General features: G+C 41.5%; 1 protein-coding gene across 1 annotated transcript in view; it reads right to left on the bottom strand.

Moving 5' to 3' along the window:
* Positions 1–4,798, bottom strand: part of USP46 (ubiquitin specific peptidase 46) — a 59,723-nt gene extending 54,925 nt beyond the window's left edge. The window contains exon 1 of the mRNA XM_036763448.1: positions 4,622–4,798. Coding sequence (XP_036619343.1) covers positions 4,622–4,657 — 36 coding nt within the window. The 5' untranslated portion in view covers positions 4,658–4,798. The remainder of the gene's footprint in view (positions 1–4,621) is intronic.
* Between the last annotated feature and the right edge of the window lie 13,382 nt (positions 4,799–18,180).

Below are 18,180 nucleotides of genomic sequence, written 5' to 3'. Positions count from 1 at the left end.
TCCCTCTCATTACACTGTTTAATTTGATTTCACCTATTTCACAAGAGTCTCCCTTTAACACAATTTCCACTCTCATATTTTAGACTTGAACTTCGGAACTGTCATCTCCCATTCATTTTACCCACTTTCAGGTTTCAGTTTTCCAGATCAGTAAAGTAAGAAGGTGAAACAACATATGCTGACTTTAAAGGCTAATAGCTGATTCTCCCAAATAAACTGAACAGCTATCCAGCAGGCTCAGTTCTTAACGATTTCAAGAATATCATGGATAACTACCAACTAACTATACTAAATTAACTACTTCCTGAATTTAAAATTTTTCCCCAAATATGACCTCAGAGAAATCACTTATTTATCCAGATGGATGAAAAATCTCCAAAGAAGTCATCTAGATTAAGGAATTTTTCAAAACGTCATTAAGTTTTAGCTATTCACTAACTGGGTATTCAAAATGGCATTTCAAGGCACTTTTTTTAACAAGTCAATTGGAAATAACATAATGCTTACTAAAATTTTTAATATTTAGAAAAAAAAACAGTAAAAAAAAAATCTTAGCAAAGGAAAGGACTTTAAGGTTCACCTAATCCAATACTCTCATTTTATATATGAGGAAAATAAGATCCAAAGACATGAAGGAATTTTCCAAATTTGTACAACTGGCAGAGTCAAGCTCAATGAAGGATTCTTGCCTTTCAATCCAATGCCATCCCCTTCATCATGCAACATATTATAATGATATAAGGAAAGCACTCAATAAATGCTGATTGACCAGATAGTAAATATACATCTTTTTAGAAAGACTTTGCCTAATTATATGTGATTATTTAGCAAACAGAAGTCTATATTAAGTCCTTAGCTTTACAAGGTAAGAAACTGAGACCAAGAAAGAAGTGTAGTAATTTGCCCTAAACCATAACGTAAGGCAGTTGTAGAGGGAAAAGGCCCATATTTTACTAGGACTATGTTCTAACTCTAGATTTTATGGACTATAATTAAATCCCACTTAAATACAAAAGCCATAAATTCAGAGCACATCATATATTTTTCAAAGGAATAAAGAACTATCACACCATGATATCTACTGGCTACAGAAGGCATTTTATAACCACTAATCCAACAATAATGGCGATTAGAAACATTTAAACCAATTTATGTCTATTAAAGTCACATTTTTAAATGTCTCGTAACTTCTCCAAACAAAAGCTACTTCTTCTGAAAAGCTCTCAGGTTATTTTTCATCCGTCAATATTTTAAAGCTCAATTTATCTATTTGTGGGATACGGACTACGCTGAAGATTCAGTAAAGCCTTCTTTAACCCGCCATAGACATTTCAACATACTTCGGTAACTAATGCATTCTGAAAATTACAACACACCAGCCAAGCAAGCTTTATTACCTTTGAACTAGACACTGTGGCCAGGGTGACATTCCTTAAGCAAGTTTATCAAGAAGTGCTGCGGCAAGGGTACAAATGGGGAAAAAAATATTAATACATATAAGATCGAGCCTTAACCTCCCAACAGACTGGGAAAACACCTAGGGTTTTCTCTTGATTATATATTTAAACTGTGTAGGGTAGATAATGAAAAAATGTTTATTCCTCACTCATGTGAAAAATATTGGGTGCTATTTTCTTGTGTCTCCTCTGTTTATTCCCATTTTGGTCAGGAAAACAAATTCTCTTCTCAATACAAGTCTCAGCTTTGTTGAATCTCAAATAAAAAGATGAAGCCCTTTTACGTCCTTCCTTAATACACATCATTCTTTTCAGAATGTGCCAAACACAGCCTGTCTAAAAATGCAACCTCAAAGTCAATCAATTATCCCTGGTATTTGTTACAGACTGAAACTAGACCTGAACGAACACCTTGGCAAGGAATAAGATATGGATTAATAAAAACAGATTTCAGAGTTACAGTGAAGGGAGGAGGAGATACATAAAAGACCTACCTGAAAACAATTCATCATCAAATGCAAAACCTAAAATGAAGTCCAATGAGTATTTACGTTTGATCAGATGAAAAAAGCAGCATCCCAGCCAGAAGTAAACTCATCTCACCAAACATTCTCCTCTGGCTCAGTAAGATAGGGAGGGGCTGAAATTACTTATGTGTTTTAAAAGGGGGAGTGGTCATGATTTTCCACTCCACCTTCCTGTTTACATTATTATTTTGTTTGATTAGCATCTATTTTGCAAAAGACTAGACACTTAAGATTATTTGTATTTGTAACTGTTGCCATTGAGCCTGAGGCAGGCAGTTCGATTTCCACTTTAACACCAGAGAAAAAAGAAGCCAGGAGAAGCTAAATAGCTTGACCAATATAGGAGGAATTAGAGCAGAGGGGTTTAGCACTCACCATTTATGGGTCACTATTTATTTAATCGAAAGAGGGCTATTAAAGCTGATTCTTCGTTAGCTCCCTTTGTAAGAAGATATGGAGACAGGTGAGCTTTTGTCCAACACTGCACAGGCCCACAGTGTGTAACCCCCTACATTTCATTCATTGGCCAGTACAAACATACTCAAGTTTTATAGGGAACAGCAAGAAACATGTTCTCAACTGCCAAAGACACCCCATGCCCTCCCCCTACCTATAAGAAGAATAAAATTGGAAGGGGGTGGGGGGAGATCCTAAACCATCACCACTAATGCATTAAGTCAGCTTCCTCCTCTGGTTTCTTGCTTTGCCATTCTGCCTTTGATGCCCAGTGGAGAATACCTCTGCAGCAAAGAGACACACTCCAAGAAAGACCAGAAGAACATTGCACAGTGTCTCAAGAGAAAGCCAATTTCTCTTTCATTACCATGGCCACCATTCACTATGAGGCTGTTGCCACCCCAGCCTGAAACAGTATCCACTATGAACCATTAAAAATGAAAAGTCAAACTAAGAGAAATAATAGGTTTACTTTAGCTAAGCAGGTAATATTTTATTTCTCCCTCATGCATGAATGCACACACATACAGAAGACCAGGAGAGCTGATCTCCTTGAGGCAGAGAAAGAAGATGAAAATTAAGAAGGCGCCTATAGTCTCACACCAATTATAATTCTCTCTGTGCCAGTAACCATTACTGGTTTCTCTCTGGTGAAGTCCTAGTGTACACTTTACAAGTAATGTCAGTCACCACTTGAAGCTGGCCTAACAGTTATAATGTGCCCTGTTCCATCCTAGAGATAAAGAAGGGTTCGCCAATACTCTCCTTTGCCACGTGTTAGTCTGGCATCTCAGGTGTGAAATAGAAGATAAACTCCTGGGGGGTGGAGGCGGTAGAGAAGGTCAGGCCTGATCACCTTACCCCAGGGGCTTCCAACTCAAGTCTCACTTTTAATTTGGCTACTCTCATCCAAGCCTCCTCAGATTCCATCTACAAGCCTGTTCTACCAGTTCCCAGAGAGCTTCAAAATAAGGCGATTAATAAATAAAAGATATTAAAAGAATTGGTGCAATGGTTCCCAGCAGTATCCTAGACACCCCAGGATGGCTGAATGAATCCTGATAGGAAATGGAGAGCAAACAAATACAGTGGCACACCCAGAAGAGGTTCCTAATGCCGGAGGGGAACAGCATCTAGTAGGTTGAGAATGAGTGTCTTACTCCACGGGCAAGCTGGCATCCTTCAGGGCAGAGACCCAGAGCAGGAGTGTCAGTGCCAACAACGTGCACACAGGGACTCACATAGGGTTAGAGACTTGGGGAAACTGCCGTTGAAGAACCTGCAAAGGATATGGCACCGGAGACGAGAAACACAAGTTAAAGTAACTGTTAGGAAGCACCCGAACCCCACCTCAGGGCAAGCAATAACTCCACTTGCTTTTCAATATCTCCGCGCGCGCCGCACCTCCCCCCCCCCCATTTGTTAAAGAGCTACAGAAGGAGGAGGACCACAACTGAGTGGTATTACGCAGTCCACTTTAACAGCTAGGACCAGAGGGCCTTCAGATGCCACTGATTTCTAGATGGCATTAGTCTCCCTCTTCACAGATGGGAAAAACTGAGACCCCTCGGTGGGGAGGATTTTTAACAAACCAGGGCGCAGAGGCTGAAGTCCAAAGGAGAGCTCTGCAGCATACTTTTATTTTAAATTATTGCATATATTTCAAAATTGCTAATGCCCAATGCATTTCCAATGCAGTTCGGCGACGCAGTCCCGGAGCATGGGGGGGTAGGGGGTGGGGGGTGGGGCGGGGAAGAGGGTCGGGATTCCAGAGGCTCATTCTCCCACGGCGGGGGTCACAGAGCTGGGGTTTCCCCCAGACGCCAGCCGGAGGTTCGGCCCCACCCCCAGCCCACCTCCACTCCGAGCCCGCCGGCTTCAGCCTCAGCGCGGGAGGGGGCAGCAGCGTGGCGGGACCCTGCGGGACCGGCCGGGGTGGAAGGACTGGAGGGTTGGGGAAAGAAGGGTTCTCCCACTGCTGTTACTCGTGTTCCTCTAGCTCTCGGGCCACTTTAGACCTTCGTCCTTCTCGCCGCCGGACCTCACCCGGAGACGGCCACCTCCCCACCCCCACCCTCCACCTAGCCCTTGGCCCCGGGGAGGTTTGCTCTTACTGGGCTTTCTTTCATTCCTTTTGCTCCTCATTCCTTCAAACCAACCTCCAGGCCGGCTGGTACTCACCATATTACAGATGGAGGCGATGTTTCGGACAGTCATTAGTCTAAAGGTTGCAGTGATCCCGCACCGCCATCTTTATAAGGTGAAAACAGAAATGCCCATGGTCGAGAGCTCGCGGGGAGGGACCGGCGGGGGGAGGCGGATCGGGGTCCGGGTTTCAGTTTGGTTTGGTTCTGGGCTGGAGGGGGTGGGGGAGGAGGAAGGGAAGGCGGGCGGGGGGGGGGGGGAGTGGCGGGAGTGAGCAGCGGCAGCTGCGGGAGGAGCTGGAGGAGGAGGAAGAGGAGGAGGTGGGGAGAAGCTAGATCAGCCTCCCAGGCCAGCCCACTTCCCAGCGCTGCCTGCTGCAGGGGAGCCCCCGAAGAGTCGGCGCTGCCTCCTCCGCCAACTTCTCCACCCACAGCATCCACTCCTCCCGCTGCGGACCTCTGGTCGCTGCGGTGCTCTCGGGCACTGGCTAGGGGCGCGCTACTCGCATCTCCCCTCCTCCTCTTCCTCCTGCTGCTGCTGCTGCTGCTGTCCCTCCACTCCCCTCTAAAACCCTACCCCCTGTCTTTTCGCTTGGCTTTTTGCTTGACAGTTTCGGATCTAACACCACGAAGGAGATGGAAGGCGATGGACTCCCCTTCCGGACTCTGAAAACTCCCGGCCTTCAGAAGCTGCTGCAGTGCCAGAATCCTTCCACCTTCCTCCTCCTCCTCCTCCTGCGCCGCCTCCTTTGCTTCCTCCTAGCTGCTATCCTCTCCATTTCAGCTCATCGCCAGGCGATCGACTTTGACAAGCGCCGCCGGGGAGAAAGGGTCAGCGCTAGTAATTGGCATAGGCTGGCACCAACCCGGCCTAGCGGGCCAAGGGGGAAGCTGCCCACCCCTCAGCCAATCGGGTGCCTGGCAGGGGAGGGGAATCCTCTGTTGTTTGCTTCAGCCTGGCACCTGGGGGGATAAAGGGGAGAGGACAAGAGAATTCTGTCCCCACACCCACCCACCCCCTTCCCGGACAGTGTGAGAGTATGGCCTTTGGGCTAGTTATGAGTCCAATGCACTTCTCTTTTGCACCATCCTTTCGGGGAGGTGGGAGGATGTAAAAACAGGGCCAGAGGCATATGTTTAGGTTTGCCCTCAGTGTTTCTGCCACATGGCATCATTGGGTACTGGAGAAAGCAAAATAGGGTCAGGACTTGGGAGTGGCCAGGAAGCTTCTCAACGCCCGGGGCTGACTAGTTGGCTGGGAAAAAAGGACCTGGCAGGAAAGACAAATCTGGGTTTGGGCAGAAGCCAGAAATAATGTGCCCAACCATTGTGTCCATGACATTAACAACGGGAAGTTCTGGGCAAATATTTAAGACAGTTCCATCATCACTACCCCTGTCCAAAACACACCAGCAACATCAAAGTGTGGTCCAAACACTTCTCCCCCTGTCTTTAAAAGTAAAATACTTGCCTCTAGGGATGACACGTCATGAACTAAAGAGCATTTATACAATGAATTTTTTAAATACCTACTATGTGCAGTCAACTATTCCCAATCCAGTTGTTGGATGATTTGTAGGAAGGTGATGTGGTTTATTGGTAGTGTTGCAGGCCTACCCCAAACCACAAATTGAGGCCATATGAAATCTGAATTAGACACCATAAACCAATCCATTTAATGGAAGCTTGATTATGTTGGTTTTTGAGACAAAGGACCCTAGTTCAAATCTTGCCTCTGCCATTTACTGTAAGCCTGGGAGAGTCGTATGACTGCCCTGAGACTCAGTTACCTCATCTGTACACTGAGGGTAATTGGATTAAATGATCCCTAGGTTCCTTCCAACTCTATGATCTTATGCTCTTGAATTAGAAGAAAGGAGCAAAGTGAAAGATGTCTGCTGTGGACACTTGAAGCAGAGAACACTTTAGAAGCCTAAAATTTCCTCTTCGCCCAGCTTCTCTTGTGTGAGTAATGTCCCTATGATTAGTCGTAGAAATAAAAGAAACTAAATTCAACTCAACTTCTTACTATATAGTATCTGTACTCTAATAATTATTTGGGAGCTTGGGTTTGCTCTATGTTTCAAAAATATTTCAGGAACAGAATAGACTGGGAGATTACTTGAAATATTAACTATTCTTAACATCTCTGAAGGTGTTTCTGAATATTTAATCCAAATCCTTACAGTACAGACAAAATTCACATTAACATTTAAAATTCTCTCACCATCAGAGTTTAATTTTTCTGCCAGTGTTGGTACATTAGGCTGCAAAAGTCATGGACCCAAACACTTTATAGATGTAGCAAAATTTGAAAATCACCATAATTACCAAATAATTTTTATTAAGCTTCCATGTGGCATGACATCTTATCACTAAGTGCTATATAAGCAAGTAAAATGGCTCTGTGTTCAGTGCCCTCCTAAAAGCTTAATGGCTAAAACAAACATCATCAGTATGTACAAACAGAAGGAAATTGAAGCCAAGAGATGTACAACAAATCAATAGAACACAACAGACCTCTCCTGGGTCATGAATAATTAAATGCATTTTTACACTGTAACTGAGGTTAGCTAGCAATGGTGGCTTTGAAGCTAAAGAGTCTTGGATAGGAGAAGAAGCTACTCACTTCGCTGCAAGGGAAGACTATAGAGGAGACAGGAATGGCCACCTTTGAAGTAGTGAGGAGGTCCTGGCAGAGCTTGGAGCAAAGGGTGTCCTGTGCACTGTCATCATTGCTATCCTGACCTCCCTTTGTGATGCTTCGTGTATATGATCTCACGTAATCTCCATAACAAACCTGTGAGGTAGGTACAAGTAACTTGTATTTCTATATCAGCTGAATGTTTACGAAGCATTTCCCTATTCACTGCTCTGTCAGTAGGGAATGCAAGTATTATGGGGGTTCAATGAAGTCAGACAGGAAGAAGTGCCCTGTTCAAAGTTACAATGGCAGAACTGACTTCCTTACCCAAGTTTTCCTACTCTGCCTCCAATACTCTTTGTATTACACCACACTTCCTCTCAGAAAGCCTAAGAAACAACAACATGTGTAAAGGCTCAAAATTGGGTCTAGGGCCAGAGGTGGGGAACCTGCAGCCTTGAGGCCACAAGTGGCCCTCTAGGTCCTCAAGTGCAGCCCTTTGAATCCAAATTTCTGTGGCCTCAAGGCTACAGGTTCCCCACCCCTAGTAGGCAAAAGGGATGACAAGCCACCTGTGTTTTCTTATCCTGTGTGATTCCGGGCCATGACCTTCTTCAAATTTATCACTGAGGATCAATCTTTCTTGTGTGTTTGAGCCATTCCTTCCTTTCTGTTATTTCTCACCATATAAACAGCCTTTTCCAATCTCTGCTGATGCCTTTTATACAACTCATCACCGACAAATTATCATTGGTAATATGCTGAGTGATTCATAATTTTCATTCTTCCAAGATTATGGTATTGTTCTATGACTCACAGCCATATCCATATCCATTAGAAGGATATTGGTATTTTAAAAAGAAAGACTTTTGCACCAGCAGACAATTTAGAATGATTGAAATTACTGTACTGAATAACTTTCCAAGTTCAGACAAGGGTTCAAATCCCTCTAGCACATACTAGCTGTATGTCAGTGCCCCTGCGCAACTCTGTAAGCCTTTACATTGCAAAATATATACTGGTCTATATTAGAAGGTGTTTCCACATCAGGAATTCTTTATACTAAAGAAATTGCAGGTCTGGCAAAAAAAAGTGCAGGTATTTATATACATAAATGTGTATATATGCACTGTATGTTTGTGGATTGACTCAATAGACTACTTCTCATAACCTAGAAGGAGTACTCCTTCTCATACTTTGGGTATCCTGGGGAAAGGCTCAAGGTACCTTGTGGGTCCACACTCCTGAAACTGTAGCTCATGAAGACTTATAGTATGTTACCAAGTTCAAAGAATCAGTTCAAAACAAAAGCATTTATTGAAACAGGAAAGTGTAACAAAACATTTCTGCCATAATCCAGAGGCAGACTTTCCTGAAAATGTATACAGCCCCAATGGGAAGACTTGGCACATACATATAGAGTATACAAATAGAAAGCCACACATGTAGGGAATACATGCTTCAAAAGCCACTTACTCCTCTGGCACTACAGGACCTTGATGTCTTCTCTTGTCATGTGCTTCTCACATCGCTTCCCTTGGCTGTAATATCTGCTAAGCATGTCACTGCTGTCATCTGTAGGCTTACTCCTCTCCACAACTTCACTTGGATCCAGCAGTATCAGCCCCTTCTGGTCTAGATGTCTTATGGCTAGATGATCCTGCTGCAAGATTCCATTGCCAAAGGAAGAGGAAAAAGACCCTCCCCTCTGATGCATTCAAACAGGTGCTCTCTAGAGCTGCATTCTAACTCCGTAACTGACCATCATCTCAGCAGCCAGAGATGACTCTCTTCTCAGAACTTGCTGTTACTTTTTAAAACCACCAGGGATGTGAGTAATCCTTCAGCCAGCCGAGGACTAGCCACCCTGTAATTCCGTCAGTGGTTGAAGAGCTTTTTTACTCATCCTAAAGCCATAGGGAAGTGTAAAGACTACTTTAAAATTCAACTTGTTACATAGTAGTCACTGGCCAAATCCAAGTCCGAAAGGAGCAAATCTTTATGTTGCATTGTTTCTGTTACCTGAGGCATAGATTCTATAAATGTAAGCACTCAGAGTCTAAAAGGGCTAACTCACATACCCCATTGTTTCTATTATCTGCCATTTATATTCCATGATTTCATCAAGTGTGCTGTGTGTGGAGGGGTGGGGGGAGCAGGGCAGGAAGGGGCAGTCAACTGATCAGAGGTCTACAATTAAACACACAGGCAGTATACATTTTTTTTTTACTGCTTCCTGTTTATAGAGCAATTCCTTTTGAATTCCTAGGGGTTTCACTGAGTTTGCCACATTACCAACACTTGATACAATTAGTACAATGTCAATCTTTTGCATTTACCTACTAAAAACAATTCCCAATATGGTAATATAATAAGTGTGACTGCTCATAAGTGATTCATGTGCCATGAAAGCATAAGATAATGGCTGTGAAATGAATAATTAGCATTGGTGTAAAAGGGAAACATCAAAAGCCATAATGCATTTACTTAATAATTACTGAAAAATGCTTTTGTTTTCATTGGGAATTTTAAAGGGTAAACGGCAACCTCTCTAAACTATTTTAAAATACAGTCCTGTCAATAAATGCTTTCCACCATTATAATTCCTATTTACATATAAACCATCAGGAAATATATAGACAATGAAAATTTCATTGAACTTAATAATACTACTATCAGATATTCATTATAGAATCATAGCATATGAGAAGTCTAGGTTTTAGAATTTGAGGCCTTAGAGATTATCTAGTTCAGCCTCCTCACTTTATAGATGAGAAAATTGAGGCAAAAAGGTTAAGCCACTTGTCTAGTCACAGAGATAGTTAGTAGCAGCACTAGGATGAAAACATAGTTGTCCTGACTCCTCACCCAGTAAGTCCCCAAATAATTATAATATAAAATGAATGAAATTCTTTTCATCTGTGGTTGTGGTCCAATTACTGAAGACTCTTTTTGTTGAAGGGCCTTTAATGGCCAACAGCAATGCTGAAGCTGTAAGTCTAGGTTCTGCTTCTCAGTCTCATGTCCTGAACACCATTAAATGCCATCTTGGTCTAAAAATGTTTCAGATATGCAAACACATATATAAGCATATATGTATGTATATACACGTATGCAAACATAACATACAAACATATACATATGTGTACATATATACACACACAACTAAAGAAAAGAGGGATACACTACTTGGCATTTCTGGTTGCAATATCTTAAGTTCTTTTCTATAACTCTCATTTCAGGATTCTGAAAGACCAAAATTAATTGCATTTCATTACAAAAATAATAGCAGGAATAATATATCAACTATAGTTGTGTCTGCAATTTCAACCCCTTAACTTTGGCATCAATTTAAAAAGAAACTTTGACTAAGAAAGGACAAGAGAAAGCAAGAGGATAAATTTCCCAATCAGTACAATGGAAGATGTAATAATGGAAAAAACATACATTGTCCATTTACAATTCTCTCTTGGCACTTGGACAACAAATTGACTGTCAATTGGAAAAGCTAAAATTAGTGTAAGCATCAAACCTACTACTCTTGTCTTGCAACAATCCTAAAATTATGGTTCAAACAAATGCTGAAGTACCAGTTACTTCAGTTTAATGGCTGTTAATTTACTGACATGACAAATTCTATTATAGTTGCCAAAGTTAATATATCATGGCTGTACGATTTATGATGGGAATGATGGTTTATATTATTTCTTTAAAGGGGAGGGTTGAATGAGTAAAGCTCACTTAACTAGAGAGTGCCTAAGGAATGAGGTATTCCAATAAAATTTCCAGCTGAATTTTAGTTTTTAATCATTATTATAAAAACCTTCCTTAAAATGCATTAGTCTATTTTCCTGCTACAGTAAGAAGAGTATTTTGCCTGTATAATTCAATCTTTCTTCGGAAAAGGAGTATCTTACCTCATTGAAGTTATTTTGAAGATCATTTTTCACTGCACTATATTGTCCAAGGTATAGATTGATGGTCTTAAGGTATAGTGGCCCTAAGACAGAGCCCCTAGAGATTTAAGAAAAAAAAAAAGCCTAGGGTGAGCTTATTGTGATCTGCTTCTGATTCCTACTAGGGAAATACAAGGGAAAATAAAATAAGACAGTGGAAATTAGGTTCTAGTTAATCAAAGTTTTCCTGTAGAAGAATCATTAAAAACTCCATCACAGCTGTAAAGTTGTTTTGATTGGCCTTGCCATGCCTAAAGCCACATGAGAGTGTTTATTCACATTTGTGAGAATGACTGAACCCATATAAAGAGCTTAGTTTTATTTCCCAAACATTTGTAACCCATGGCCCAAATTCAAAGGGAAGGAAGGAGGAAATAAACGTTTAGTAACTGTCTGCTATGTGCCAGGCACTTTACTAATATTATCTCATTTGATCCTCACGATAGTCCCAGGACATAGAAGTAGATGCCGCTCTTTACCCCCATTTTATAGTTGAAGAAACTAAGGCAAACAGAGGTTAAGTGACTTGCCCAGGTTCACACAGCTAGTAAGTGTTTGAGGCTGCATTTGAACTGAGGTCCTCCTGACTCCAAGCCCAGTGCTCTACCCAACTGTGCCATCTAAATTCATAATTCTGGGTTTACATGAACCAGGTTCAATTTTTGAGTGCTTCACTCTTTTTTTAAAAAAAAGATTAATTTATTTATTTTTAGTTTTCAACATTCATTTCCACAAGATTTTGAGTTACAAAGTTTCTCCCCATCTCTCCCCTCCCCCCACCCCAAGATGGCATGTATTCTGATTGCCCCTTTCCCCAGTCTGCTCTCCCTTCTGTCACCCCACTCCCCCCTGCTTCACTCTTAAGTAAGCCTTCTTTAGCCTATTCTCCCACCTGTGATCTCACCTAAGAAAATCAGACTTTGGTTCATTTTGACTACCATTCCTGGTTTCCCTGGGAACATCAGAATTTAACTTATGCCTAAGTCTCTACCAAAAAAGGGAAAGATTCTTAAGCTCTCGTGTAAGCACTAAGGCTAAGAAAACATCAAAAATAAGGCTGGCTTTATTTAACCCACCCTACCTAAAAAACAAATAAACTTCATATCTGAACGCATTAGTAGTCCAGTCAATTCTCCCTCTTCAATAAGTCTCAGTTTCTCAGGTATTTATAAACCAGGTATTTATGGACTAGACTTAGAGTACCATCCTGAGGTTAAGCTCTCCCCCCCTCAAAGAGGAGACACTCAGTGTTGCTAAAGATTCAAACAGTTCACTTCTCAGTGAAACTCCATCTCACCCAGAGATCTATACAGTCTTCGGACTCATAATACTATGCTAGCTTTTAATCCCTTCTACTAAAGGAAAATTCTTAGAGTCACTAAGGAGTTAACTCCTCTCCCTAGACCTGCACAGTCCACATTACTCAGAGTCTCAGTGAAGAGCTTCCATATTATGGTTCTTTTCCTAGGCATGCCATTGTTCCAACTTTCACTTGCTTATGGGTACAGTAGGTTTGTCCCAGGAATTCTTCCATAGTGCTTCCATTTCTACTCTATTCCTGTTAACTTGTATCCCTACATTTCTTGCCTTGACCCAAGAATCCTTTACCATTCTTCTAATGTTCCTATCCATTCCCATCTCTGGGATCACTTGGTTCACTGGAAGGATCCAGTGAATGTACAGATTTCCCCTCCAGGGAACTAAGTTTGAGACTCCATGCAGCCCCTTTCATCCTGGCATCTTCTTCAGACTCTGTATCCTTATACACCCTTTTCGAGGGTTTACAAAAGAAGCTAGACACACAGTTCCTCTCTTCTTCTCTCTATTCGGGTATACCGAATATGGTGACATTTTTGCATTGAAAAGGATATATAACTAGCACCCTTCTTGTATGCAGAGTGGGGAATTATGTGCTATTATAAATGGGCTTGTGAAATATGAATAATATCACTAGGTATTCATAGTAAGGATGTTAAACAGTATTACACAAACATTCATTAAAAATTTCATTTTGTTTATATTATATGTGTTTTGTTTATATGTGTATAGGTACAGCTCTAAAGCCAGCACCTTTTTAGTTCACGTGGCACTTGTGAGTCATTGAACAAAGGAGGTTTACTTTGTTTCAACACAGCAAGGATATACAGCGAAGATGAAATGTCACTGCTTCTCTGGACTCAGCCCCTTTGTCTCCATCAGAAACGTATCTGGTCAGTATCATCAAGGTATGCTCACACTGGTCACAGGCAACCACCAAGTCTGAGGGGTACAAACTACATCCAAATGGGATCTTTTATTTCCCCAGGCCAGAATCTGGGGTCAACTAGGTTGCATAAGAGGAGGAAGTCAGGGAACTTAGGGATTCTGAGTCAAGAAAACACTGATCCTATCACATTATGAAATAAGTAATTGTACCTAATAAGCTGGAGCATAGTACTTGATCCTAATTGTGTCAGAAGTTATATACTGAATATTGGAAAATACTGGTTCAGATTTACCTGGAGTCTAGAAAATGAGAATGTGACTTCCACTGAAGTCAAAATGTCACAACATACCACAATCATCACTATTATTAGTATTTTTTAAAATGTGTATATAATAGTTACATATTTTTAAAATCCAGACATGAAATTTCATCCATGTAAGGAACTCCTACAAATTCAGATCAACTTTATAGTAACTTATAGTTTCACTAAGAGGCCATGTGAATGGCCCACACAGGTAGTGTTATGTCACAGGCTAGATTTGAATCTGGGTCTCTTTGACTCCAAGGCAAGCCCTCTATAAACCATGCCACCTTGCATGTCTCACAAGCTCTCATCTTTTTTTCCTCTCTTTCTTTCCCCCAGTCACACAGAGGATTTGTCTGTTTTTTTGTCTTCCATTTTTTCATTCCCTTGGTTCTGTTTTATAATATCTTGATTTCTCATAAAGTCAGTAGCTTCCACTTGCTCCAATCTAATTTTTAAGGTGGTATTTTCTTCAGTGGTCTTTTAGACATCCTTTTCCATTTGCCTAATTCTGCCTTTCAAGGCATTCTTCTCCTCATTGGCTTTTTGGAGCTCTTTTGCCATTTGAGTTATTCTCTTTTTTAAGGTGTTATTTTCTTCAGTATTTTTTGGGTCTCCTTTAGCAAGTCATTGACTTGCTAAATCATTTTCATGATTTTCTTGCATCACTCTCATTTCTCTTCCCAATTTTTCCTCTACTTCTCTTACTTGCTTTTCCAGATCCTTTTTGAGCTCTTCCATGGCCTGAGACCAATTCATATTTTTCTTGGAGGCTTTCAATGTAGGCTCTTCGACTTTGTTGACTTCTTCTGGCTGTATGTTTTGCTCTTCTTTGTCACCCAAAAAAAGATTCCAAAATCTGAGTCTGAATCTGGGTCCTTTTATGCTGCCTGGCCATGTTCCCAGCCAACTACTTGACTCTTGAGCTTTTTGTCAGTGTATGAGTGCTTGTAGAGTAGAGAGTGCTTTGTCCCAAGCTTTAGGGGCTGCGCTGCTATTTTCAGAGCTACTTCTACACAGCAAGCTCTGCCACACCAGCGCTCCTTCTCCCTCAAGAACCGCCAACCCGGACAGGACTCAGATCCAACCAGGCTGTGCACTCCTGCTCTGATCCGCCACTTAATTCCTCCCACCAGGTGGGCCTGGGGCCGGAAGCAACTGCAGCTGGGGCTCTGGAAGCAGGCCCAGAGCTGCACCACTTCTGCGCCCTCAGGGCTGGGGCCCACTGCGCACTCTTTTCACTCTGTTCCAGCAATATTTCCCACTAACCTTCTCTATTGTCTTTGGTGTTTGTGTCTGGTAACTGCCACAGCTCAATGATTCAGGGCCCTATCGCCTGTTCCTCTAGCTCCTGGTCTAGTTGGTCCTGGTGCAGCCCACGCTGGGCTGTGCTCTGCTCTGCTCCCAGCTCCATGGGATAGACTTTTCCCAGCAATCATCCAGGCTGTCCTGGGTTGGAGCCCTGCTTCCCTCTGCCATTTTGTGGGTTCTGCAGCTCTAGAATTTGTTCAGAGCCATTTTTTACAGGTGTTTGGAGGTACCTGGGGGAGAGCTTAAGCAAGTCCCTGCTTTCCAGCCACCATCTTGGCTCTGCCCCCAATTTGTCTGCTTTTATAGACAATCATTATACATTTGATCTACTAAAGTTTAACAAAATGGTAAATTATAGCTATAAATACATTAATTCAAAATTTAAAAAACAACACTATTCTATCCTATAAGTTGATGAAATGCTACAAATAACAAAAGGATCATTGTTCCTACAAAGTACTGTGTTTGTCTTACCAAACAACTGCCTCTTTTCATTCTACAGCAAAACAGGGACAACTGTTGCTAACTCCATATTATTAATGAAATTACTTTTTTTCCAGACGTCCACAACCTTTGGATTTCCTTTTAGTCTCATCCTGATTATCAGCCTAACTCACAACTAATACAAAGATAACGATTAGAAACATAATAGGCTCATCTGTACTGCCTGGCTACCTGAAGGCTTCATTTGATATTTCCTTGAAACGAAACTTGCTGGAGAAATGAGTATCAACCTACTAAGACTACAAGATTAAGGTAAGACAAGAACAAGGCTACACCGCCCCCCCCCCGCCCACACCCCCGTTTTCTACCCAAAGGTAAACAAGTAAGTAAGTAACTCTGAGACTTGGAGGTTTGTTTTTAATTTCTAAAAGCTATGATTAATTGTGGATATGCTACCTAGACAAAGATTTTTATGCCCATTATCTTATAGTTAAATGTCCAAAACTTGTGTGTGTGCATGTGTGTGTGTGTGTATGTGTGTGTGTATTGTATGTATGTGTGAAATAAGATCTTAGGAAATGCAGGATAACTCAAAATTGATCTATGACCCTACCTCAAAGAGAAACATATAGCAGTTCTCTTGCATTTTCACTACCTGTCTTGCTAGTAGAGCTTTTGGTATAGCTTGCCAAGGAAAGATATTTCATTATTTATCTTTGTAAGCACACAAGGGATCCTAGCCATGCTTCGGAAGATGTCACCAGTAACTGGTATAGATAATGGATTTTTAACAGCTATAAGGCATCACTGGGTTTTAGAAAGATACACAATATGTCATGTGGTCTGGGAGTCAAGAGACTTGGGTTGTACACCAAACTCTTCTACTAATTCTTTGGGTTGCCTTAGGCAGGTCCCTTCTTCATCTCTGGGCCTCAGTTGTCCTATGTATAAAATAAAGAGATCAGACTGGAGAATCTCTAAGGTTCCTAGTGTCTTTCTAATATTCTACATTTTATGCTTCTATTTGTGCTGATCCAATTTTCATTAAGGTAAATGGTATACATATATATATATATATATATATATATATATATGTGTGTGTGTGTGTGTGTGTGTGTGTGTATACATACATACACATACACAGACATCATATGTGTGTATGTACATACACAAGAAGGCTTTCTACGATCTGACTTCCACCTGCCTTTCCAGACTTATTTCACATCAATCCCCTTCATCCACACTGTGTTCCAGAAAAAATGGTCTACTTGCTCTTCGGAGTACTTAGCACTCCATCTCTTATCTCTCTGCTTTTGTGCAGACTATTCCCTATATGTGACATGAACTCCCATCTCACTTTGGCTTTTGAGAATTCTTAGTTTCCTCCTTCATATGTAATCTCTGTTGCCAATTCCCACAGAAAGCCTTTCTTGATTTCTCCTTCTGCAGCTCATTCATTCATTCATTCGTTCGTTCATTCGTTTGTCCATTCATTCAACACCTACTACATGCAAGACACTGTGCTAGACATTGGAGTCCGAAAGGCAAAAATGAAATTGTCCCTGCCTAAAGGAGCTTATATTTTGAAATTGTTGATTCTCTCTCTCTCTCTCCCTCCCTCCCTCCCTCTCTCCCTCTCTCCCTCCCTCCCTCTCCCTCTCTCCCTCCCTCCCTCTCTCCCTCTCTCCCTCCCTCCCTCTCTTCTCTCTCTCTCCCCTCCTCCCTCTCTCCCTCTCTCCTTCTCTCCCCTCCTCCCTCTCTCCCTCTCTCCCTCTCCCTCTCCCCTCCTCCCTCTCTCCCTCTCTCCCTCTCCCTCTCTCCCTCTCTCCCTCTCTCCCTCTCCCCCCTCCCCACCCCCCGCCCCCTTACCTATTTTCAACTATAAATTGGATTGACATATTGTATCCCCAGTAGAATGAGGTCCTGGAGGGCAGAGACTGTTTTTCATTTTGTCTTTTTATCTCCAGGGCTTAGTATAGTGCTTTGCTTACAATAGTTGCCTAGTAAAGATTTATTGAATGGAATTCAATATTGGTTGAGGTATAACTTTAGTCTATGGCCATGGATAGAGCAAAGCTGATTGTCTCATACAAAAATTCTGTTTGTGACCTTCTCTAAAGTGGTACCATGTTCAAACTAAATAGACCCAAATTTTTTTAAACACAGATGTTAGTTTTGTGTATTTTCTGAAGCCTAAAGCAGAGAAAACTCTATCTACCCTATCCTGTAGCTCCTAAAAGAAGACGAAGAGAATATTCTTCTATAGTCAGCTTTACGCCAGGAGGATATGATAAAAGGACAATGACAGCACTTTGTACAATCTTAAAACAGAATAGAATGAAAGAATAGTTAACATCCCCGTGGCAGGGAATGCCATGCTATGTGTGATGGCTACCTGCTAGCAAAGTACAGTGATGCTATACGCATCCAATGGAGAAATAGGGTGTTGTATCATCATAGCTGCCTGATCCTCACCCAGAATATAAGTATATCACTGCTAAAGATGTTAGTTTTCCTGAATAGGCAATGAATCTTGTTGGCAAGGATATCCACAAGTTTGCCATTTTAAGTAGTATATACTTTTATGGAGGTCTTATTATTCCACAGGCTTAGTTTATAGCCAATAAATAAATAGTAATAACATTTTCAGAATCTGATCAGCACTTTTATGGAATACTAAGTACACAAATGTTATGCTTGAAATGTCAAGCATTGTAGTCTCCTGATAAAA

Source organism: Trichosurus vulpecula, chromosome 6 (genome assembly GCF_011100635.1).
Source record: "Trichosurus vulpecula isolate mTriVul1 chromosome 6, mTriVul1.pri, whole genome shotgun sequence".
Taxonomy (NCBI): Eukaryota; Metazoa; Chordata; class Mammalia; order Diprotodontia; family Phalangeridae; genus Trichosurus; species Trichosurus vulpecula.
This window is presented reverse-complemented; position numbering and strand designations above follow the sequence as displayed.